The following is a 25,521-nucleotide window of genomic DNA, read 5'->3' as shown; positions in this document are numbered from 1 at the left end:
ATATGGTTTCTGATTTGAGTTTGTAATCTAGTTGGGAACATAAAGCATGTGGATATAAAAATGTTGAATAATTACATATAAATAATATAAGGTAATACACATACAACAACAAAAATGTGAGATTGCTCAAATGACTTATACTACTTATCTCCATCAGTAATCCTGGCCTTCCTTACTCACTAGTTCCATTACTGTCAGATGATAATTCCCAAGCTCTACACCCCCTTACTTCTATATATACCTTCAAGCTCCCCCTACACTCCCATGCTTCTGTCCTCCTGGTGGAAGGAGGGAAGGAAACTTCTCAGCTTCCTACATGCTGACACTCATCATACATTACTCAAGACTCTCTTTGTCTGCCAGGAATAACCTTCCTTTACCAAGAGGCAATGTGATGCAGTGGTTAGTAGCCTAGGTTCTGAAACTATACTCCCTGTATTCAAACCCCCACTATGCCTCACAGTAACTGTCGGCAGATTATAGAGCCATCCTTGCAATTTCTCAAGAAGATTAATGGGAATTTTATAAACATTCCAATAGCCTGCTGTCTTCCTGAATCTTAATTCTTTAGGCTGGTTTTCAATATTAGCTCTTATTTTATTTAAATCAATCTTGTCAACATTATTTCTAAACATTCACTTTGTTAACTTGCTTTTTCAGCCACATTAGCCTACTTGTTTTCATTAAATGGGTCTTTTGTCCCAACTACTTTTAAAAAGCCAAGTTTTCCAGGTAACTACACCCTCACCTTTGATTATCTTCCCAATATGTTTGTTTGTACCAACTCAAATTTACAGCATTTTCCAACTGAACTGTTAATTTCTCATATATTTATGTGATACTGGAAGACACTGAGAGCAAGGAATATTTCATGTATTTTTTTGTCCCCATTTACAATACCTATAATGCGTATTTGCTGATTGGCTAAAGATGAAATACTCTCTAGAATATTTCCACAATATTATCCTAGAAGCATTTGTTTCAAGTGGCTTCTGGCTACAAAAATGTATTAACAATTAAATAGTTAAATCTTACTAAGTATAAAATTTTAAAAATATTATAGACCTTATTAATAAAAGCATTCTTAAAATCTTGTAAGTGAAATGGTAAAAAGGAGAGTTGAGTTTAATAGGCATAATATTGAAATAAGAGTTTAGGACTAATGTAAGAAAAAATACATGACTCTAGCCTTACCTTTAATGCACTTCCATTTTCAGAGATATGGAGACCTGGTTTCTTCAGCATGGGGCGGCCATCTTTAAGCCAAGTCAGAGTTGGTGGGGGAATAGCATCACTTTCACACAGTAACTCCACAGTTTGGCTAATGAGGACAGAGACGTTCTGTTCTTCTCCCATAATATTTGGTGGAACTAAGTGAAAGATAGTTTTCCCTCAGGATAAAGCAGGCAAGCACACTGTTTATCTTTATTAAATATCAGGACATATATTGAATAACTTCATTAATTAATTTAGGATGTAGAATCATAATCATTCTACCATATGCTTTGTGTCATTTGGTTCAGAATCAAGTGTTAATAAATCACTGATTAATGTGTTCCTGTTGAACAAAAATCATTTTCATAGTTAAAATCATTTTCAAAGTGAAAAGATAGAGCAATTTCAGCAAGGGAGTCTGGCTAGATGGCTGTGGTAAATATATTGGGCTCACATACACTAGGCATGCACAACAAAACAAATAAAACCAAAAATTCAAAAACCCCTAAGGGAAAAATTGGTTATCAGTGTACTCAATAGGAGCAGTAGCCCTACTGAAAGGGGTGCAGTACAACCCACAAGAAGACAGAGTGACTGCTGTGCAGTCTTTGACTTTGGTACACCCCAACATAAGGGCTCTTAAGACCAAACACTGCACCAGAGAAGGGGATACACAAGGGGATATATAAGGCAGGCAGGATCAAAAGTGTATTGTGGGAGAGGTACTGAGGTGAAAGCAGAGAGCAGTGAATACTAGCTTGAGTCTGAGGCTCATAACACAGTATACCTGTGGACTGAATCAGATCAGAGTACTTTGACTTCCATGTAGAAGAGATTACTAGACCGGGTGCACAGGGAGTGCGTCCAGCATCGCCATTTTAGAACAGTGACATTTCTTCAGTAAAGACTGCTTGAAACCAGCAGAAGGCTCCAGAGGAGCCAGAGGTGAGCTGGGAAGTCTGCCCATGACAGGCCCCTTCTGGCCTGCAGTCCTAGCCCAGAGGGGGAGCCGGAACCCACTACCGGGGCAGAACAGGCATGCAGGGGAGCGTGTCCTCGCATCTGCATTTTAGAACAGAGACCTTTCTTCAGTAAAGACTGCTTGAAACCGACAGATGGCTCCCGGAGGAGCCAGAGGGGAGTGGAGAAGTTCACCCAAGATGCCGGCCAGTCCGAGCAACACAGTGTCCCAATGCATACGGCAAATTAGAAAACAGACAGTAGGGAGTAGAAGAACCACACACAACCTAGCAACTCCTCAGGAAAAAAAGCACACCACAAAAAGAAAACCACCCCCCAGGTTGCAACGACAGTAACTTGGAAGAACTTCTGAACCTTCCAGAAAGAGAATTTAAAATTGCCATGATTAAAAACTGACAGAAGTCATAAAGGAAAACAATGATAAGGGAAAAATAATCAACGATCAGAAGAATGAAATTGAGTCCCTAAAGAGGGAAGTAAAAGAAATGCAGGAGATCAAAGAATTAATGGAGGCACTAAAGAACTCTGGGAAAAGCAATGAAAGCAGAATAGATGAAATGGAAGAATGAATAAGTACACTTGAAGACACAGAAATAAAAAGAACCAAAACAGAAAAGGAAAGAGAAGTATGTAGGAAAAAGACAGAAGAAAGACTTCGGGAACTATCTGACTCCATGAGGAAAGGAAATATAAGAGTTATAGGAATCCCAGAAGGAGAGGAGAGATATGTAGGAACAGAGAAAATATTCAAGGAGATAATTAAAGAGAACTTCCCAAACGTGAAGAAGGAGCTGAAAATTGATATACAAGAAGCAAGAAGAACACCCAAACTTCCATGACAAAAGGAAAAATACAGCAAGACACAAAATAGTAAAGCTCCCAAGAATCCAAGACAAGGAAAAAATAATGAAGCTGACAAGAGGGAAGAAACAGATAACATTCAAAGGAAAACCAATCAGGCTGACATCAGACTTCTCTGAAGAAACACTACGGGCAAGGAGAGAGTGGAGGGACATAGTCAACAGACTCCAAGAAAACAGATGCCAACCAAGAATACTCTATCCCGCAAAGCTCTCATTCCTCTTTGAAGAAAGAATAAGGACCTTCCCAGACAAACAGAAACTCTGGAAATTTCATTACGACTAAACCCCCACTCCAAAAAATACTACAAGGAGTCCTAAAGCCAGAACCTCAGAGGGACGAATAACAACGAAAGAAGGCCAAAAAAAAAGTGACTAAAAGAATAAATAAATAAAATCAAAGGAAAGACAAACACAATGGCAAATACAGATGCTAACATATCAATATTAACTCTAAATGTAAATGGACTAAAGTCTTCAATAAAAAGACACAGAGTCGCAGGCTGTATTAAGAAACAAAACCCAACCTTTTGCTGTCTCCAGGAAACACATTTAGCTACAAAAGATAAAAACAGACTCAAAGTTAAAGGATGGAAAACAATCCTACAAGCAAATGGACCAAAAAAGAAAGCAGGAACAGCTATACTTATATCAGATAAAACAGATTTCAAACTCAAAAAGATAAAAAGAGACCCCAATGGTCACTAAATTATGATCAAGGGGACAATACTTCAAGAAGAAATAACACTCATTAACATATATTCACCAAACGAAGGAGCACCAAAATATATCAGACAACTATTGTCATCTCTCAGACATCAGAGAAAACACATACGTAGTGGCAGATTTCAACACACCACTATCAACAATGGATAGATCAATGAGACAAAAAATAAGTAAAGACACTAAATCTCTATATAAAGATCTAGAGCGCTTGGGCTTAACAGACATCTATAGAACACTAAACCCAAAAAAAAAAGGAGTACACATTTTTCTCAAGCACACACTGATTGTTCTCCAGAATCGATCACATACTGGGACACAAGACAAACATCAACAGATACACCAAGACCGAAATCATACCAACCATCTTTTCTGACCATGAAGGCATCAAACTAGAAATAAACCATAAAAAGAAGGCAAGGAACTATACTACCTCATGGAGATTGAAAACCACAGTACTGGAAGACCACTGGACCAATGAGGAGATCAAAGAAGAAATTAAAAAATTCTTTGAATTGAATGACAAGGAGGACACCAATTACCTAAATGCATGGGATGCAGCAAAAGCAGTAATAAGAGGAAAATACATAGCTATAGAGGCTCACATCAAGAAACAAGAAAGAACTCAAAGAAACAACCAAATCTTGAAGCTCAAAGATCTAGAAAAAGAACAACAAAAAAACCCCAAAACCAGTAGAAGAAAAGAAATAATAAAAACCAAAGCAGAAATAAATGAAATTGAAACTAAAAAAAAATCCAAAAGATCAATGAAACCAAAAGCTAGTTCTTTGAAAAAATCAATAAAATAGACAAACCCCTAGCCAGGCTCACAAAGGAAAAAAGGGAGAAAGCATAAATAAACAGGATCATAAATGAAAGAGGAGAAATCACAATGGACACAGCAGAAATCAAAAGAATAATCAGTAACTACTATGAACAGTTATATGGAAACAAGTTCAACAATCTAGAGATGGACAAATTCCTACAACTCTACAATCACCCAAAGCTAGATAAAGAAGAAATAGAACACCTAAACAGACCAATTACAAGCAGCGAATTGAAATGGTAATCAAAAACCTCCCCAAAAACAAAAGCCCAGGACCTGATGGATTTACAAATGAATTCTACCAAACATTCAGAGACGAATTAGTGCCTATCCTTCACAAACTCTTCCAAAAAATTGAGAAGGAAGGGACAATACCAAACACGTTCTATGAAGCCAACATTACACTAATACCAAAACCGAACAAGGACAACACAAAAAAGGAAAACTACAGGCCAATCTCTCTAATGAACACTGATGCAAAAATCCTCAATAAAATTTTAGCTACCAGAACCCAACAATGTATCCATAAGATAATTCACCACCACAACCAAGTAGGATTCATTCCAGGGACACAAGGATGGTTCAACATTCGAAATTCAATCAACATTATCCAACACATCAACAAAAAGAAATACAAATACCATATGATAATATCAATAGATGCTGAGAAAGCTTTTGACAAAGTGCAACACTCATTCATGATAAAAGCCCTTGAAATTCCTGGGATACAAGGAACATACTCAACATCATAAAGGCCATCTATGACAAGCCAACAGCCAGTATCATTCTCAATGGTGAAAGGCTGAAAGCAATTCCATTAAGATCTGGAACAAGACAAGGATGTCCACTCTCACCACTGCTTTTCAATATAATTCTGGAAGTCCTAGCCAGAGCAATAAGACAAGAGAAAGACATACAAGGAATCCAAATAGGAAAAGAAGAAGTCAAACTATCACTATTTGCAGATGATATGATAATATACATAGAGAACCCCAAAAACTCCACAGAAAAACTAATTCAACTCATCAATCAGTTCAGTAAAGTGGCAGGATACAAAATCAACATGCAAAAGTCAGGAGCCTTCCTATACACAAACAATAAATCTGAAGAAGAAGAAATAAAAAAAATCCCTTTTATTATCGAAACAAAAAAATCAAATACTTGGGAATAAATCTAACAAAAGAGGTAAAGGACCTACACAAAGAAAACTATAAAACACTGTTAAAAGAAATAGAAGAAGACACAAAGAAATGGAAAGTCCTCTCCTGCTCATGGATTGGAAGAATAAGCATTATTAAAATGGCCATCCTACCAAAAGAAATATACATAGATTACAAAAGAAATACATAAATATACATAAATATACAAAAGAAAAATACATAAATATACAAAAATATACAAAAGAAATATATATAGATTCAATGCTATTCCAATAAAAATTTCAATGTCCTTCTTCAAAGAAATAGAACAATTATTGATGAAATTCATATGGAATCACCAAAAACCCCAAATAGCCAAAGTGCTCCTGAAAAAAAAAGAAGGGAATGGAGGCATCACACTCCCAGACTTCAAACTATACTACAAAGCCATAATCATCAAAACTGCATGGTATTGGAACAAGAACAGACACACAGACCAATGGAATCGAATAGAAAATCCAGAAATAAACCCACAGATTTGTGGTCAACTAATCTTTGACAAAGGAGCAAAGACTATGCATTGGAGCAAAGAAAGTTTGTTCAATAAATGGTGCTGGGAAAACTGGGTTGCTACATGCAAAATAATGAAGCTTGACCACTACCTCACACCATACACAAAAATCAACTCAAAATGTATTAAAGAACTAGACATAAGATCTGAAACCATAAAATACATAGAAGGAAATATAGGCGAAACACTACGTGATATGCACATCAAAGACATCTTTACAGACACATCACCTAAAGCAGTGATAGTGAAGGCAAAGATAAACAGCTGGGACTACATCAAATTAAAGAGCTTCTGCACAGCAAAAGAGACAATAACAAAATTGGAAACAACCCAAATGACCAAAAATAGATGACTGGATCAAGAAGATGTGGTACATATACACCATGGAATATTACTTAGCATTCAAAAAAGATAAACACATGCAATTTGCAGCAACATGGATGGCGCTGGAAGGGATCATGCTCAGTGAAATAAGCCAAAAAGAAAAAGAAAAATACCGGATGGTCTCACTCATAGCAGGAATCTAGAAAACTTAAATAAGGGACCAGGAAAATGAATAACTATAAGAAAGTGAAAATCAAAATCAACAAAAAACTATGAGCCAGATACACTCTATGGGGAATGGGGTGCGGGGAGGGGAGGGATTGGGGTCAAAATAAGGGGGTTGTAATTGTATGGGGAATATAAAAATAAAATTTATTAAAAAAAAAAGAGACTACTAATGAAGTCCAGGCTGAGACATCTGAAACACTTGCCATCCCCCACAAAGAAACTCATTACAACAGAAATTTCAAATTCCAGAGTCTGCAGGAGGTTTTCTTTGATGCCTAAGTAGGGTAAGTGAAACTTGAAAATTGTCAGGATTTTCCACCCTCCTGCCATTAGTATTAATGATAGATACCTGTGGGCTTGCACATGTGCCTGATGGCAGATACCTGGAGTAGGGTGTGATCCTCCCCCCTCCCCCCCAGTCCTCCTGCCTGCCATCTACCTGGGTGCCGCACTACAAATGTAAAAAGCTCAATAAAAGCCTGAAAAAGCCACCAAGGGCTCCAGGACTCTCCTTTACCCATCTGCCCTGATCATAGAGATCCTGCACTTTGTCTTCCTGGCACTACAGCCTATTACCCAAATCCTCTTTTAAATATACTACCCCCACCGTGCTGGTACCAGCCCCCTGACTACTCCAACAACTACACTAACATTTGAAAATGTACACTTACTAAAACACATACAAATTTGAAATTGAGGAGGCAGAAGAACAGCGTACAAATGCCAAAACAAGAAGACCCCAAAAAGAGCCCTGACATAGTGGGGTTGTAGAGCAGACAAAGGGGAAGTCAGAACAACAGTCCTGGCAACACTGATAAAACATAAACAATAGAGGATATACAACAACAACAGGATAAAGACAATGAAAATATGAGGCAGCTGCATTCTGTAATAATGGAGTTAAAAAGCACTATAGCTAATTTAAAAAATAAAATGGAGAGACATAACTGCAGATAAACCGAAGCACTGTAGATAATGAACCTGAAAAAAACAATATTGGGACCACAAGAACAGAACAAGGTAAAGAAAAAAGAATTTTAAAAATGAAAACAGTGTAACAGCATTTGGAGACATCTTAAAGAAAAATGACACATATTGTGGGGTTTACAGAAGAAAAAGAAAGAGGGAAAGACATAGAAAACCTATTTAAAGAAAGAATGGCTGAAAACAATCTCATTCTGGAATATGAACAAGGATTTTTAATTCAAGAGGCCAAAAGAGTTCCAAACAAAATAATACTAGAGAGACAAATATCAAGATATATAACAACAAAGCTGTCAGAAGCAATGAAAAAGAGAGAATATTAAAAATATCAAGAGAAAAAGGGTAAACTCTAAGGGAACACCAATCAGGCAATCAGACTATCAGCAGATTTTTCAACAGAAACATTACAAACATGAAGCATCTGGAAAGACATATACAAAGCACTAAAGAAACAAACAAACAAAAAGACTGCCAACCCAGAATCTTCTACCAGCAAGACAAACAATCAAGATAAAAGGAAGTGTAAGGAGCTTCAATGAAAAGTAAAAACTAAAGGAATTTTTCAATATCAAGTTTCATGTGAAATCAATCCTAAAGGAGTTTTTATATAAAGCAACAGACCATCAATATCTATACTTAACATAGAGGAGGAGGAAGAAAATAACAATGCAACCCATTAGAACCAGCCAGAATACTCTATGGGTCACATAAATAGTCCATCATTTATTAACCTCAGTAAATTCCTCAAACAAAAAAATAATAAAAGTAACACATGAAATAGCAGAGGAAGTGGAACCTAAATAAAATATAGAAGAAACCCCCCCAAAAAAGACAAGTGAACAAAAATAAAAACGTAACAAAATGGCAATAAACTCATATCTCAATAATCCCTTTAAATGTAAATGGTTTAAACTCGCCAGTCAAAAGATACAAAATAGTTGGATGGATATCAAAACAAAGTCCAACTTTCTGGTGTTTACAAGAAACTCACCTTAGTTACAATAGAATAATAAGGAACAGCTATACTTATATCTGATAGAACAGACTTTCCTTTAAGAAATGTGATGGGGCGATGAGATACATAAGATAACTAATAACAAAATTTAAAAGATACTGATAACACAATAGTGGAGAACCCAAATACTCTACTTACAATAATGAACAGATCAAGACAAAGTATAAATAAGGAAATTATAGCTTTAAATGAGGAGCTAGACCAAACAGGTTTAAGAGACATCTAAACACTTCACCTCAAAACTGCTGCACACACGTTTTTTTAAGTGTACATGGAAGATCTTCAAGAATAGTCCATAAGTTGGGACAAAATAAAATCACCAAGAATGAAACTATACCTAAGACCTTCTCTGATCACAGTGCCAAAAAAAAAAAAAATCTATGGATAAATGAAGATTAAAACCATATGCTGGGCCTCCTTGGTGGTGCAAGGGGTTGAGATGCAGCCTATGAAGCTAGCCATAGCCACTGCAGCACGAGTTCGATCCCCCAGCCAGGGAGCTACCCACATGGAGCAGCAGACCTCTCCTTACTTGCCCGTTGCTCACCTTAGCAGTGTATTTCAGTTAATCTGCCTGTTCTGTTCCCCACTCTGTCTCTGGTGAATCCTCTCACCTCCCACAACTCTGGCCTGTACCCTAATTCTTGTATGTATAAATAAATAAATCTTTAAAAAAAACCATATGCTGTTTAATAGCAACTGTATAAAAGAGAAAAATCAAAGGAGAAATTTGAAAAATGCTTTGAGATGAGAGAAAACGATGACATAAATAACCAGAATCTATGGGATGCAGAAAAGCTGTCTTAAAGGGGGAAATAATTGCAATATAGGCCCATATTAAAAAGCAATAGAAATATCACATAAACAATGTTATACCTACAGCAAATTGAAATCACATAACAAAGAAGATTTAAAATTAGTAGAAGGAAATAAAAATAAGAATGGAAATAAATGAAGTAGTGATCAAAAAGTTTATACAAGAAAAAATCACAGTGAAACTAAGGTATTTCTTTGAGAAGATAAACAGAATAGATAAACCCATAGCAAGGCTAACAAAAAAGAGAAAACATTAATAAACACCATCACAAATGAAGGAGGACAAATCGCTATAGATTATATAAATGCAAAAGATTATGAGACTACTATGAACAATTATATGCCAATAGATTCAATAACCTTGAAGGAATGGATAAATTTCTAGATCAACATATTCTACCAAAACTAGAACAGGAAGAAACAAATGAATTGAACAAAATGATCACAAACATAGAAATTGAAACAGCAATAAAAATCTTAGAAAAAAATAAAAACCCAAATTAGATGGCTTTACCAATGACTTTTATCAAACTTTTAAAGAAAAACTAATGTTCACCCTACTCAAATTTTTTTATAAATACAAGAAAAAGGAATTCTCTCTAATACATTTTATGATGCCAACATTATCTTAATACCAAAACCAGACAAAGCTAACACAGAAAAGAAAGTTATAGACAAATATCCTTGAAAAACATCAATGCAAAAAACATGTAAGCTTTCCCCATATGATCTGGCACAAGAAAACGAAACCCATTATCAACACTAGTGTTTACCTTGGTATTAGATGTTTTGGCCAGAGCAATCAAACACAAGAAATAAAGGGAATCCAAATCAGAAAAGAAGAGGTGAAACCAGATGCTATGGTATTATATATAGAAGAAGGTAAAGACTTCTTTAAAAAATTTAGAAACAATAAATAGAGCAAAGTGGCAGACTACAAAATCAAAATACAAAATTCCATTATACAAACAGTGAACAATAAACAAAAGAAATTAAGCATATAATGCCTTTCATAATTGCTTCAAAAAATTAAATACCTTGAATAAACCTAATACAGCAGGTAAAAGACCTATTCAAGAACTACAAGATGTTATAAAAGGACTTAGATAGTGACATAATGAGATGGAAGGATGTTCCATGTTCATGGATGGGAAGAACCAATATAATCATAATAACTGTCTTGTCTAAAATGGTATACAAATTTAATTCAATCCCTATCAAAATCCCAGCAATATTTTTTAAAGAAACTGAACAAAATTTATTTAAATTTATATGAACCACAAAAGTCCTTGAATTGTAACAGCAACTTAAGAAAAAAGGAAAGAAATGGAGGTATCACTTTATATGACTTCAAATTTTATTAAAAGCAATTTATTAAAAACAATATGGTAATGGCAAAAAAATATGATTGGACCAATAGTATAGAATTGAAAGTCCAGAAATAAATCAATGCATATACCAATACCTAGTCTATGATAAAACATCCACGATCATAACATGAGAAAAAGACAGTGTCTTTCATAAATAGTGTTGGGAAAATTGGGTTACTTGCTAACATCTTACACAAAAATAATTTCCAAATGTTTTAAAGATTTAGATATAAGACCTGCAATAATAAAGTGCATAGAAGACATTGGTGATGTGTTCTAGGAAATCACTAATAAAGACATTTTTGGTGACTTAACCCCTATGGCAAGGGAATTAAAACTAAAAATAAACAATTGGGATCACCTCAAGTTAAAAAGCTTCTATATAGCAAAAGAAAACACAAAACAATTAAATAGATACCCTATTGAATAAGAAAAAACATTTACAGAATATATAATTGATAAGTGATTAATATCCAAGATATATGAAAAACTCACACTAACAACAGAAAAACAAATAACCTTATTAACAAATGGGAAGCAGATTCACACAGACAATTCACACATAGGAAAAATCCTCATCATCACTCCGAATAAGAGAGACATAGATTAAAACTACAATGAGATACCATCTCACAGCCATGAGAGTGGCACATATGAAAAAAAAAACATTGTTCAGGATGTGGAGAAAAAGGAATGTTATTTCCACTGTTGGTGGAAATGTGAACTGGTGAAACTATTAGGGAAAGCAATCTGGATTTACTTTTAAAACTGAAAATAGACATTCTATCCAGCATCCCACTCTTGGGTATAAATCCACAGAATGTGACACAAAACCATCAATAAAAAGACCCATATGTTCTGCAATATGTAAAGCAGCATTATTCACAATAGCCTGGAGACTGAGGGAGTTTAAGTCTCCAATGAATGAATGTATCAAAAAGATGTGGTATATGCATACCATGGAATATTACATAGCCACAAGAAAGGATGAAATGCAGCCGTTTTAAACAAAAGTTGGAGGAATTTTTAAAAAATTATATGCAGCAAAACAAATCAGACAATAAAAACAAATATTGAATATTCATACAACAGATAACATGACAGCTTAAAATGCATTCAGAAACTCATGGACGGCAATAAATATCCTAAGGGATCTGAGGTTAAGAGAGAGGGGGTGGAATGGGCAAAAGGACACAAGAAATGCTTGTGGAAAATGAAAAAAAAAATACTCATTAAATATTCTGAATTAAAAGCAAATACACTTGCAATATTTATTTTTTTCAAAATAAATTTCATAGCCATAGAAACAATATTCAAAAATAGAATTGCAAAAGAAGATCCAGTCCCAACTCAGAGTATGCAAAACATAAAATGGGTGTCAGATAATAGCTTACTTGAAATAACATGACTAACTGGTGACAAAGATAGAAGTCTTCTGACTTGTAGTTTAGAGCTCATTTTGGTTTTCCACATGTCTTGTCAACTTTCTACAGAATAAAGACCATGTGGGACAACTGTCACAATAAAGAACAAACTAAATCAATGACCAGCTGGACAACATACTCAGAATTACATAAAAAGAGGAAATGAGTTGAAATTTTACTGAGATTAAAATTAGAATTCCCTAACTATAAGGCTTGTCAGATGCTGAAATGTGTTCTTGGAGAAGTTTAAGGAATCGCCTTCCCTTGGGTGTATTAAGAAATAGAATAAACAGTCATTTGTCATAGATGGCTTAGGTACAGCCAAGCCAAAAATGAGAGGGTGGGCTCCATGACCTCTCAAGGGCTATTTCAGTCTATTTATAATAATTCAAAAAACACGAACTAATGATGAAATCGGCCCTGTTATAAAAGGACCACTCCAAAACAAACAAACAAACAAACAAACAAACAAACAAACAAACAAGCAAGCAGAGGGAGAAATTCATTGGCCATTTCTCCCTAAATCCCATAATTATTTAGGATTGTAGGAAACATCATATTTGTAGATTTTGTTTGTTTGCTTGTTTTATAGGAACAGCTAAATTGCACTGAAACAAATCCTGCAGGACTTTCCAAATGCTTTGGTAGAATTAAATTTTTTGTGGTAAGAAACATTAGTCTAATGCTGTAGTCACTGTTTCAGGCTTGATATTATAAGCAGCTACTCCATGAGGCAAAATGACAAGGAATGCAATAGATTTTGACTAGCAACATTTGTTTTTGTAATGGAGATTATTTCTCTGCCATCATGGCTTCTATAGAGCAAAGGCATATGAATTACAGGGCACTCTGTGGTGCTGTTTTTGGATGAAGGATTTGTGCTAAAGCCAAAAGAATTGAGGCTAAGGGAAGAAATTTCACACTGGAATGGAGCAAAGGAGCATTCACTCACTGATTCCTGATGCCTCTTCCGCTAGGTTTAATAGCACACATAGATGTCTAACTTTTGACATGCTTAACCTATGGCAACAGAAAATCATGGGGTTGTTTATAATATGTGATGCATTACATTAAAAAATATACAACTGAAACTGTGGGCCTGCCTGCATGGCTGCTGGAGGCCAATGATCTTGCACTCCTCTTTCAGAATGGAGTAAAGGAAGAGGGAGGACTCTGCAATCAATGGTAGGCAGATCCAGGGAAGCCTGGACCAGCAACCTCTGACAACCCTTTCTGAAACTGAGTAAAGGCAGAGGGAGAGCCCCACAAACAAAGGTGGGCAGCCAGTCTCAGGGAAGTGCCTGCTGGCTCACGGGGCAGTTGGAGGCCAGTGGCCCGTGAACACCTCTTCTGGAACCAAGTGTAGGCAGAGAGAGGCCCCATCAAACAAAGGTGAGGAGTGTGATCCAGGATAGTGCCCTCTGGGCAGCACACCTCAGTGGAAGGCTGGTGACCCCTGTGCACCCATGCGCCCCATTTGGAACATCGAATAAAGTCAGGAAGGCACAGGGAAGGCCCAGCTCCCAAGGGAGCAGCAACTGCTTGGGTGAGTGCCTTTTGGCTCATACACAGCATTAGAGTCTGTGTGAAACCCTACTGCATGCACAGACCACACCCACATTGTAGGTTAAGACACACATGTAGGAGGAGAGACCAGCAGCATATAGAGACTTGGTGATCTTCAGGGATATGCCCATCAACCCATCCACAGCATCACAGTCCTTGTGAAGTCTGGCATGACAGTGCCAAAGTTGGCCTGGCCACCAGTCCCCGACATCCCAGTAGGAGCACACCAAAAAGATGCCCGCCAGTACCAGTGGCACAGTGGCCCAGCACATAGAACAAATTTGAAAACAAACAACAGGGAGAAGGAAAAATACAAATAACCAAGCAAGCGACCTCCCCTGGAATAATTTTCACAACTTGGAAATAATTTCAGGAAGCCTCGTGTCATTGGATTAAACGAGTATCAAACTGTTCAAAAATATGTTTTTCTTAGATGATTTGTAGAATTTTTAAGAGAGCACAAATTCTTTTTCTTTTTTTCAGAGAGGAGAATTACTGGATATTGGTTATTCCTATGCGGGAAATGTATGATGTACTATCAAAAAATAAAGGATTCCAAGCATTTTACCCCTTGATGTAAAAAATCAGATGTAATATCAAAGACATCCCGGATACTGTAAAACACAAAGCATGAATTCTTCCTGTTTTTAGAAGTAAAAGTCAGAAACAATTCAAGAAAGCAGATACTAATTTATTTCCAAAGATTTTCCTTCAATTATTTTTTTTTACAGCTAAATGAGCTGAATCAAGTTGAGAAGGAAACCATATTTTTGAAATTGAGAGGGGAAATGCAAAAATAATAGAATATTTGTTTCTTAAGAAACAAACCAAATCTAATTACTTCTGAGGATATATATTACCAAAACACAACTATTTTTTTTTCTGTCCTTTTTCATTTCCAACTTTTTATTTAGTCTGAGAAGAGAACAAGTTTCTGCCTTTTTGCTTCTCAGCTTCCTTAAATTTTATTTACATTCTGTTTTGGGGTTGTGCTACTTTAGAAGAAGTGCCTTGTGTCTGTTTCTCATTCTACTAATTATACTTGTTCAATTTAATTACCAAAATCAGAATTGCCATCAGGTTATACTTGCAAAGACTGGAGAATGTGTGAGCTCTAAGATTATTCTCTGAGCTTAACTTAAAAAAAAAAAAAAAAAACTACAGGTATCCAAATCATTTTAAAATGTACTATAGGTACTCTAATCATTTAACTTCAAATCTCTTGTTTCTATGGCTCAGAATATGACACATAATCTGACTTTATACCAAAAGTACCAAATTTTTATTAAAAATTGGATACTCTTGTAATTGTAAGGAAATCTATTTTTCACTGTCTACCCTTCTTACTACCCCCACACCTTCCAATATAAGTCTGAAGGCAACTGATCTCTGGGGATAAAGATTCATGTAAGGGGGCCTCCCCGGTGGCGCAGCGGTTGAGCGCTGGATTGCGAAGCTGCCCGCGGCCTCTGCGGCGCCGGTTCTATCCCTGGCTGCTCCCAGGCCACCAGAGGAGGGTCCCACATGGCGCGCAGACCTCTCCTGCCGCCCGCTGCTCCCCTCAGCAGTGTACTTCGGTCCTTCTGCCTGCTCTGCTCCCTGCTCTGGCTCTGGTGAATTCTCTCACCCTCCTGCGCTTCTGACTGTACCCAGTGCATGTATAAACAAAACAAACAAACAAATAAATAAAAAAAAAAAACATGCCTCTATTAAAAAAAAAAAAAGATTCATGTAAGGATCCAAATTAGATACAAAACTGCCATGGTTACTATTGCAAATATGGGAATATAATATATGGAAATAATACTAACAGTTGAGCAAAGATTGGAAACTAATCTCATTTAAAAATCTGTTTTAGGGCCTCCCTGGTGTTGCAAGGGGTTAAGATGCTACCTATGAAGCTATTCACAGTCACTACAGCATGAGTTTGATCTCTGGCCAGGGAGATACCCACATGGCGCAGCAGACTGATCCTGACTCGCCCACTGCTCCTCTCAGCAGTGTATTTCAGTCAGTCTTTCTGTTCTATTCCCCACTCTGTCTCTGGTGAATTCTCTCACCCCCCACACCTCTGACCTGGACCCCAGTTCTTGTATGCATAAATAAATCTTTAAAAAAATCTGTTTTAATTTTATACTTTTTTTGTAGCTTGCAACACACAGGTATTTCAAATGCTAAAAACACACACATTCTCAAACATCCATAGATATTAGCTAGCCACTCTACTTTTACAACAGAGGAAAGATTCTGGATTTCCTACTAAGAAGGTAGTATGGAAGTATCTTAGCAACTGATGAAAGTTGTGATGCATATTTCTATCACTCCTGGAAAATATCAAGTCTATTTTATTTCAGGCCCACATTTGACACCAATACAAGGAATCAATCCCAGATTTTCACTGCTGACTAAAACCCAGTGGATACCAACATGACCCTTCTGTTTCCTTGCTAGAAAACCAAAGAAATTAATGTGTTGCATGGTTAGAGTATGAATCATTATCTAAGATAACTTTGATTGAGCAGTCCAGTTTTTCACAAGGCATAAAAGTGACCCAATAAAAGAAAGAAGTTTGATTCCCTGCGGTTGGGCACTACAGATCCAGGCGTTAACTCTAACATGGAAGACCAGGAAAGCTGAAGGTCAGATGTGGATCCATGTCAATTGTAGAAGCAATAAATAAGCAGGGGAATGGAGAGACTTTGGTAGCCTGTGGATGCAAACTAGGATGATTTTAGCTTAGTGAGACATGTGTGACATCCATGTTCTAGCAAGGGGTCTTTTTATAGAAAAAAATTGTGATCATTGCATTTGCTTTTGGAAAACTTATAAAGAGAAGACAACTCCATGGTCTGGAAATGTGGAGAAAAAAATAATATATTTTGAACATGAGTGAATTATTCAATGAAACAATTTCACTATTTCAAGAACTAAAGAATAAAACTGAAAAAAGTCTGAAAGTGTCCTAAACACAAAGGTATACTAAAATGTGGAATGACAAATGTAATCTCTAAATGGAGATGAAGGCCCAACTTTGTTCTGGAGGAATTTTGTTGTGATGGAATTAGACATTCTGTTTTGTACATTATAGCTCATCATAGTAAGAAAGTGAACTTGATATTTTTCTAAATTTATGTTCAGTTTAGCTTTGCTTCTCAAATAACCTTTAATTCACTAGCATAGCATTGATTACAAAATATACTGATTGTAAATAAACTTAAAAAGAATGAAACCAGGAGTTTGAGTAGAATCATCAAGAGAGCTAGCTGGACAGATGCATGCTTTAGGGAGATGTCTTTGAAATTGCACTGCTGCTCTCTGTGGTCATACTGTTAAGAGTACTCCATGAAGTCAATATACTACAAGTTAGATATATGTAATTTAATCTCTCAGAACTTTAAAGAAGGGAAATTAGTTAAAGTCAAATATAAGTCAGAAAAGAATTTGATTTGAACAAATCTTGTAATATCAATTCTATTGCTCATAATTCCTCATTGTCAACAGCATCCCTTAGGATCTTATATAAACACAGCTATACCAGAGAAGACATACTTATTAAAATACCTTACCATATACTCTGAGGTCAATGTCCCTTTGCTTCTCCCCAGCAGCATTCACAGCTACACAGGTATATCTCCCTGTATCACTGATTTGTGCACTGGTCAATGCTAGGATGCGGCCCCCAGACAGAACCTATCAATAATAAGAAAGCAAATAGCCAACATGCCCCTTGAGAATAGCAGGTGTAAATGGACTTTTTCTGAGGTTAATCAGAAAATATGGATAGTTTCAAGCGGACAAACATTATATAATAATACCCGTCTCGTCTTCTGAGTAGGAAAGGTAGGACGAGACTAGGTAATAACCACTGAAAACAAGTATCTCCATACAGGATCACATGTAGAATGATGGGGGAACCATCTTCTCTGCCAGGAAAACAAAAATTAAAATACACTTTAAATGAGCTATATGGGCTTCAGTTATTTTTAACTCTGACTCAAATTAAGGCACTTCATTTCTTTCTCAGGCCCAAATTCTATTCTTATAATGCTACCTTTATAATTTTTATTTACTTTTAAAATATTTTTATAGAAATAAATATACCCTATATAGTTTTCTGATTCATTATTTCTGAACACTTACATATACATTCTGTTAGAAAAATGCTTGTGTTTGTTGTTGATGAAAATTTCTTTAGCTAAGGTATCGATATTTTGTGATGTGGCAGGGAATGGGGAGATTAAGTAGAAAGCAAAACAAATAGTCAAAAATATAGCACCCACATATGAGATACTGATCTTTTAATGAATAATTTAGAAATCCCAATTATGTGTTCATGGTATTTATATATAATACCATATAATATATGTGTAAAACTTTTCATAACAGCTGTGAATTTATATACTTATTTGTTAATTCTTTTATTTGGATAATTTTTGTTAATTCCTATTAATTCTCCTTAATATTTTGACTCTTTGTCTATTCTTCATTGAATAATGAGGTAGTACATTTCACCTAAAAAATGGCAGAGTACCTGTATCCCATTAGTGAAACTAGAGACAGGGCTTCCATCTTTCAACCAGGTCAGACTTGGGGCAGGGATACCTCTGGCTTCACATTCTAACCTCACCAGGTTATTTACCACCACAGTTACCATGTTATTGCTTCCAGAAATTGATGGGGCCACTGAAAAGGAATTAAAAAAAAGGTAAGAGATGTTAACAACACACAACAATTCATCTCAGAAGACTGAAAACTATATGTAATCTCAGCATCTTCTGAGATTCCAATCACAGTGATATTATGAGGTTATATCATTATCTCTATTTGACAGCTGAGGAAAAGCTGTTTAGGAAATCCAGTTCTAATGTCAGAGTGGATTTTTATTTCTTGATTTCTAAGGGTGTGTGTGTGTGTGTGTGTGTGTGTGTGTGTGTGTGTGTCTATCTCCACTGCACCCACTGTAGTATGTTAACTACTATCTCCTTTTTAAACACTGCTAAAGAAAAAAATAACTTGGAAACATTTCTCTAATATCTATGATTCTCTTCAAGAGTATTTTAGAAAAAGGGTTATTGTCATTAGCTGATAAATCATGACCATTTCAAAAATTCATCTAAAGCAAATTTAAGTTCAACATCGTGGGAAATAAAAACATTTATTGGTTTAGAACACTGTGCTCTTAAATAAACATGACAATAACACACCCTGTTAAATATCTGCACTCAAATTTTATTGAAGCACTTATCATTCTGGATGCTTCTTTACCCTAAGATGAATCTGGAGGTAGCACTAACCATGGACCTGCAGACTGTAAAACAACTCCGTAGCTCCGGCCGAGTTGATTGCCACACACTTATAAATGCCAGCATCTGATATCTGGGTCCTTTCAATATCAATGATCTGTCCTCTGTTCAAGAAAGTTACACTGGTGGAGCCTGAGAGTGGATGATTATCTTTATACCATGTAATAGCTGCAAGGGGAAGAGAAAAAAGCCCATCTGTTAAGTATTTTTTTCTTTTATAAGCTCAACAGGTATATTAAACTGACTTTAACTAAAATAGCAACACGATTTATTCATATGCTTATCATTCCAGCTTAATCATTTAAATACCTATTTAAGATTGGTTTTAACACAGAGATAATCCTTGGAAGAATACAAATGGTCAAGTCAATATAAGAGTCCTGAAAATGAATTTAGAAAAAGTATATTCTTTGTATTATCTCTAGGGTATCAATATTGTCAGATAACAAACTTTAAATCTGCTTATTATTGTGGATATTCCTTTCATCTATAAATATTTTGTCTATGCATCTAATCAAAGCAAATTTTATATACATTATTAATCTAAAAATTTATATTACTGATTCATGTGAATAATTTATCAGTGATGAGAGTAAAAAATGCAAAATGATAGTCTTAATAAAATTACTGATTTGGGTTATATATATATTTATATGAATATTTGAAAAGTCATGATGCATTTTGCTTTCACATGCATTACACATGTGAAATACCACTGTGGGTTTTGTGGCCATAGCATGAGCAATAATACAAGGTATTCACATATTTCTAAAACATTTAACTGGTTAAATTACATCATGTACTTAAAAGCAATGAAAATTCAAAAACATCACCCACCCAATGATATCCTTTTCCATACTTTACCAATGAAAGGCACAATATAATCTTTCCTTTATAGTAACTGATACATTATGCTCATCAACAACTTTATCTATTCACAGATATCATAAAATGTTAATAAGTTCCAGAATGCAAAAATAAACATACCAGGCAAGGGATTTCCTGCTGCCTTACACTCCAGTTGTACAGGGTTATTCACCACCACTGTCTCATTCAGCATCTTCCCTGCATCTTCCAGACTGGGTGGCTCTGCAAGCACAGACAGATAATTAATTTGTACAACTAAGCTATTTAAAGTAAAATTATTTCCTTAGTGGGAATGACCATTTCTTTCTGTCCTTCACATGTACATGCTGATATAGTTGGAATAAAAGTTAAGTATATTACTAAGTAGAATTGAACAGAATTTAAAAAAGAACTTACTATTTTTTCTGGATCATCCATTTCTCTGTGCCCAGATAGGAAAAGCCTTAGAATTAGAGATTAGTAAGTATTAAAATAATATTAAAGGAATATTTTAAAAATTCCAATGAAGGGCCTCCCTGGTGGCACAAGGGGTTAAGCACCGAACTGTGAAGCAATCCGCAGCTTCTGCAGCATGAGTTCGATCCCCAGCCGGCCAGGGAGAAACCCACATGGCGAGGCAGACCTCTCCTGTCTTGCCCGCTGCTCCCCTCAGCAGTATATTTCGGTCAGTCTACCTGTTCTGTTCCCCAATCTGTCTCTGGAGAATCCTCTCACCGCCCCCCACCCCCCCGCATCTCTGGCCTGTACCTCAGCTCTTGTATGCATAAATAAATCTTTAAAAAAAAATAAAATTTCAATGATCCTGATTGGTCTCATGAGGACTTGTCTTTACCAAGAAGTAAATTATTCCATTTCAAGTCTTCCAAGGAAAAATCATTATTTCTGAAAATATGAGACTTTATTGGACAATCATATTGGGCAGTACTGTTAAGCCATTTCAGAAACATAAAGTTATTTTTTCAGTTTTTAGTAGTTTTTTCTTTTGTTATAAAAGTTACAACTAAATAGTGAAATAAAACAGAATACTAGCTTTTTAATTTTAAGTAGTCACAGACAATGCTACCCTATTATTTAACATACTTATAAAGTGGGAATGTGAAAAGTCTGAGATACATGGTATAAAAGGGATAACAACTTGAATAGAAATACCCTATATTTTTGGGCCTTCCTGGTTGGTGGTGCAGGGGTTAAAGTCTCAGCGCTATCAAGCTATCTCTAGCCACTGCTGCAGGAGTTCTATTCCCAGGCCAGGGAGCCAACCCACATGGCATAGCAGACCTCTCCTGTCTTGCCAGCTGCTCCCCTCAGCAGTGAATTTCAGCAGATCCACCTGTTCTGCTTCCCACTCTGTCTCTGGTGAATCCTCACCCCTCCACCCCACACCTCTGGCATATACCCCAGTTCTTGTATGTATAAAAAAATCTTAAAAAAAAAAAAAAACACCTGTATTTTCAACACTGTCTCTAGGAACACAGGAGGGAGGCCAGGATAAAAAAAAATTACAAGTAAGCTAGTAGTCTTGTCTTATTTGAAGAAGATGCTGCAGATAAAACTTAATACTTTAATAGAAAAACAAAGATTTGCTATATTGTAAATCTTAAAGATTTGCTAAAATTTAACTCATTCAGTGCACTGGAGTCCCTCACTTTCAGCTTATACAATCAAGCAATTATCCATTAATTTAGCAAAAACAGAGAAAAGAGAAAGGTAACAGGAACAAGAAAATGATTAGAATAAGACAGCAGAAATAAACTCAAATATATAAATCAAAAGCATTATGTGTGAGTTTGTTTTCTTATTAGACAAAGTTAAAACTAATTAATATTTTGATAATTAAAAAATCCAAGTGTATAAAAAGCACAAATAAAAAACTGCAAAACTCTTGACAATAAGCAGCTTTACCAGGTGAGCAGGGATGACATCAATTTCTAACTGATATAATAAGCAAGTCATTAATCACAACAAAGCAAAATGCTTTCTGTTGCTTAGAATGCTATGCTTATGAAAAATCCATCATAATGGCAATGCCTTATATATTGAATAAAAAGGCAAATATTGTTAAAAAGCAGGTATATCTCTTCATTGTCTTCATTCATATTAATGGTCCAGATATTTGTGGGTTTATTTCTGAGCTTGCTATTATATTCCATTGGTCTCTGTTTCTGGTTTGGTTTTTTTTTTTTTGTTGTTGTTGTTCCAATACCATACTGTTTTTATTATTACTGTGTCGTATAGTTTGAAGTCAAGGCATTTGATCCCCCATTTTTCCTCTTTTCTGTTAGGATTGCTTTGGCTACTTGGAGTCTTCTGTAGTTCCATACAAATTTTATTGTTGTCCTTGAAAAATATCACTGGGATTTTAATAGGTATTGCACAGAATCTATCAATCGCTTTAGGTAATATGGCCATTTTAACATTGTTTATTCTCCTAACCCATAAACAAAGAACATATTTCTATTTCTTTGTGTCTTTTTTTAATTTCCTTTTACAATATCTTACAGTTTTTAGCATATAAGTACTTCTCCTCCTTTGTTAAATTTACTACCAGATATTCCTTCATCTTTGTTGTCATTGTAGGTGGAGTTATTTTCTTAATTTCTCTTTTTGCTAAGTCATTCGTTGCATATAAAACACAATGCAGTTTTCACTGTAGTTTTGATTTGCATTTCCCTTATAATATGTGATGAACATTTTTTTTTCCATGTGTCTGTCTATGAACGTCTTTTTTAGAGAAGTATTTATTTAAGTCTTTTGCTCATTTTCAATTGGGTTGCTGGTTTTTGTTGAGTTGTTTGAGCGCTCCATATATTTTAAAAATTAAAACCCCTTGTCAAATGTGTGATACACAAGTATTTTCTCATTCTTTTAGATTTGTTGTTGGCTTCTTTTATTGTACAAAAGCTCCTTAGTTTGACGGGGTACTATTGGCTTATTTTTTGTTTTGTTTTCCTTTCCATTGGAGTAGTATACCTAAATTCTTGCCTGAGGTTGAGATCAAGAAGTGTATAACCTATGTTTTCAGTTATGCATTTATAGTTTCAGGTCTTATATCCAAGTTTTTAATGCATTTTGATTAAATTTTATGTGTGGAGTAATTATTTAGTTTTATTACTTCTTTTTGCATGTGGCTGTCCAATTTTCCCAAAACCATTTGTTAAACAGACTTTGCTTGATTGAACCATATGCACATATGGAAATGTGATGTTGTTGTCCCAAAATTATATAAGTATTAAGTAGTATATGTTAATGTGCCTTTCTCAGAAATTGACCCTATAGTGAAACAAAAATTATAAAGAATATGAAAAATAATATTTCCCATTGAGTGTGTACATTTTCATAACAAAGAACACATATATTTTTCAATGTCAATGGAATACTTCCATAATAGACTATATAAGTATTAGGTGACAAAATATAACAATAAAGTATATATAAAATAATTAAATAATGAATAGAAATCTATAATAAAAATGAATAGAAATCCATAACAAAAGTATTAAGCATCATACATGGTGAAAAGCTTCATTATAGAGGAAATCAAGACAAAGGTATGGGATCAGAAAATTGTAATGAGGGCCTTCCTGGTGGTATAAAAGGTTAAGCATAGCACTGTGGAGCTACCTGCAGCCTCTACAGGATGAGTTCAATCCCCAGCCATCCAGGGAGCTACCCACATGGTGCAGCAGACCTCACCTGTCTCGTCTCTGCTTCCCTCAGCAGTGTATTTCAGTCAGTCTGCCTGTTCCTTTCCCCACTCTGTCTCTGGTGAATCCTCTCTCTCTCTCTCTCTCTCTCTCTCTCTCACACACACACACGCACACACACACACACATAGACCTGCACTTCTGGCCTGGACCCCAGTTCTTGTATGCATAAATAAATAAATCCTCTTTTAAAAAAGAAAATTGCAGTGAGAATACTTAAAAATTAAAACCTACAGATGTAACCAAGCATCTCAGCACTCAACAGAAATCTTAAAACCCCAATTAGTATTAAAAACTATGAATTGTTGAAAATAGATGTTTTAAGCATCTAGCCAGAACCTAGAAAAAACCTAATGAAATAAATCATAATAAATTATGAATAAAAAATAATAAAAATAAAGGCGGAAGACACCAAAGAAAAAAATACAAGTTACCAAAAAATCAGGAAAAGAGGCCAAAAAAGGCCAAATAAAAGGGAATAAAAGATTAAAGCTGGTTGACAAGTATAAAATAAAGTTTTTCCTTGGAGGCAGAAGTCCTTGTGGTTCAGATCTTTATTTTCCTGGATGTTGTTCCTGTAGTTGAATCCTAGAACCCAATCTTCCTTTGCTCCTGTGGTTCCTTCATATCCATCTAATTTAATATTTTAAAACTTACTGCTTGAAATTCTTAGTATAGTTCTGATTTCTGTATTCAGTGCTGGTACACACACACATATATACACATATGTATATACACATACAAACACAACACGCACACACTATGCACACACACATAGTATTGTACTTATGAGCAAAAGACCTTTAAATTGGCTGACTTTTCCAACTGGAAATGAAAAACAGTTAGTCCATGGCACAGTCCTTTAAAACAGTAATTATAAACTCAGTGAAACCATCTGGACTGAAGTTATCACTGAGTGATTTGACAGACTGTGTAGTTTCTGCAATCAAATGATGCAGTAGGAATAAGAAACATCAGAGCTGTGGAGTGGGCTAGTATTTTAATTTCACTAGAGAATTTGAAGAAAAAAGACAAGATATCACTAAGAGCACCAGTGTAAGGAACCTAAAAACTCTATTTTTTTTTAAAAAGAAGAAAAACAAAACAAGCAAAAGTTAACACAGGAAAAAAGTGACAATATCTTCAGAACTCTGAAAATAAACCAAAACTTGTAATAATTAAATTGTTTAGGTAAAAAAAAAACAAAAAAAACAGCTAAACCTCAGTAAGAACAATGAGTTTTATGGCATTTAATTTCATCCTGTTCCCATCACTCTCTACCAAGTAACTTGAAAACAAATACCTCTGTGACCACGATGAAAAAGGCAGTCTAGAAGATGACTGAGTAAGAAGACTGGGTTTGCAGCTGCCGAAAAACACCATTCCTAAAAACCTGTCACCATTTGACCTGTTTGGCCCTTTCCTGCAAATTCCCACTCAGAGGACTTATCTTTATTTGGCAGACTCACAATTTAGCTCATTGCAAAAAAATCTTTTCCCCAGAAGTACTTTAAAGTATGACAAAATAAACTTTATTGAATTTATTCAGAAAAGCTATTAGCATAGTAACCATCTTGTGTTCCCACAGAACCTATTCAAACTTGG

At 35.4% G+C, this 25,521-nt stretch overlaps 1 protein-coding gene across 2 annotated transcripts in view; it reads right to left on the bottom strand.

Moving 5' to 3' along the window:
• The window catches only part of HMCN1 (hemicentin 1), a 508,306-nt gene that overhangs the window by 154,177 nt on the left and 328,608 nt on the right, over positions 1-25,521 (bottom strand). For both annotated transcript variants that reach the window (XM_037506314.2, XM_054693419.1), the window contains exons 37-41: positions 20,333-20,434; positions 19,337-19,513; positions 18,574-18,725; positions 17,609-17,732; positions 1,195-1,370 (exon numbers count right to left, since the gene is read on the bottom strand). In XM_037506314.2, coding sequence (XP_037362211.1) covers positions 1,195-1,370; positions 17,609-17,732; positions 18,574-18,725; positions 19,337-19,513; positions 20,333-20,434 — 731 coding nt within the window. The remainder of the gene's footprint in view (positions 1-1,194; positions 1,371-17,608; positions 17,733-18,573; positions 18,726-19,336; positions 19,514-20,332; positions 20,435-25,521) is intronic.

This window comes from Talpa occidentalis, unplaced genomic scaffold (genome assembly GCF_014898055.3).
Source record: "Talpa occidentalis isolate TD23 unplaced genomic scaffold, MPIMG_talOcc4v2.1 talOcc4.12, whole genome shotgun sequence".
In the NCBI taxonomy this organism is placed as follows: Eukaryota; Metazoa; Chordata; class Mammalia; order Eulipotyphla; family Talpidae; genus Talpa; species Talpa occidentalis.
Note: the sequence above shows the minus strand (reverse complement) of the source record. Positions and strands in the feature narration are given on the sequence as shown.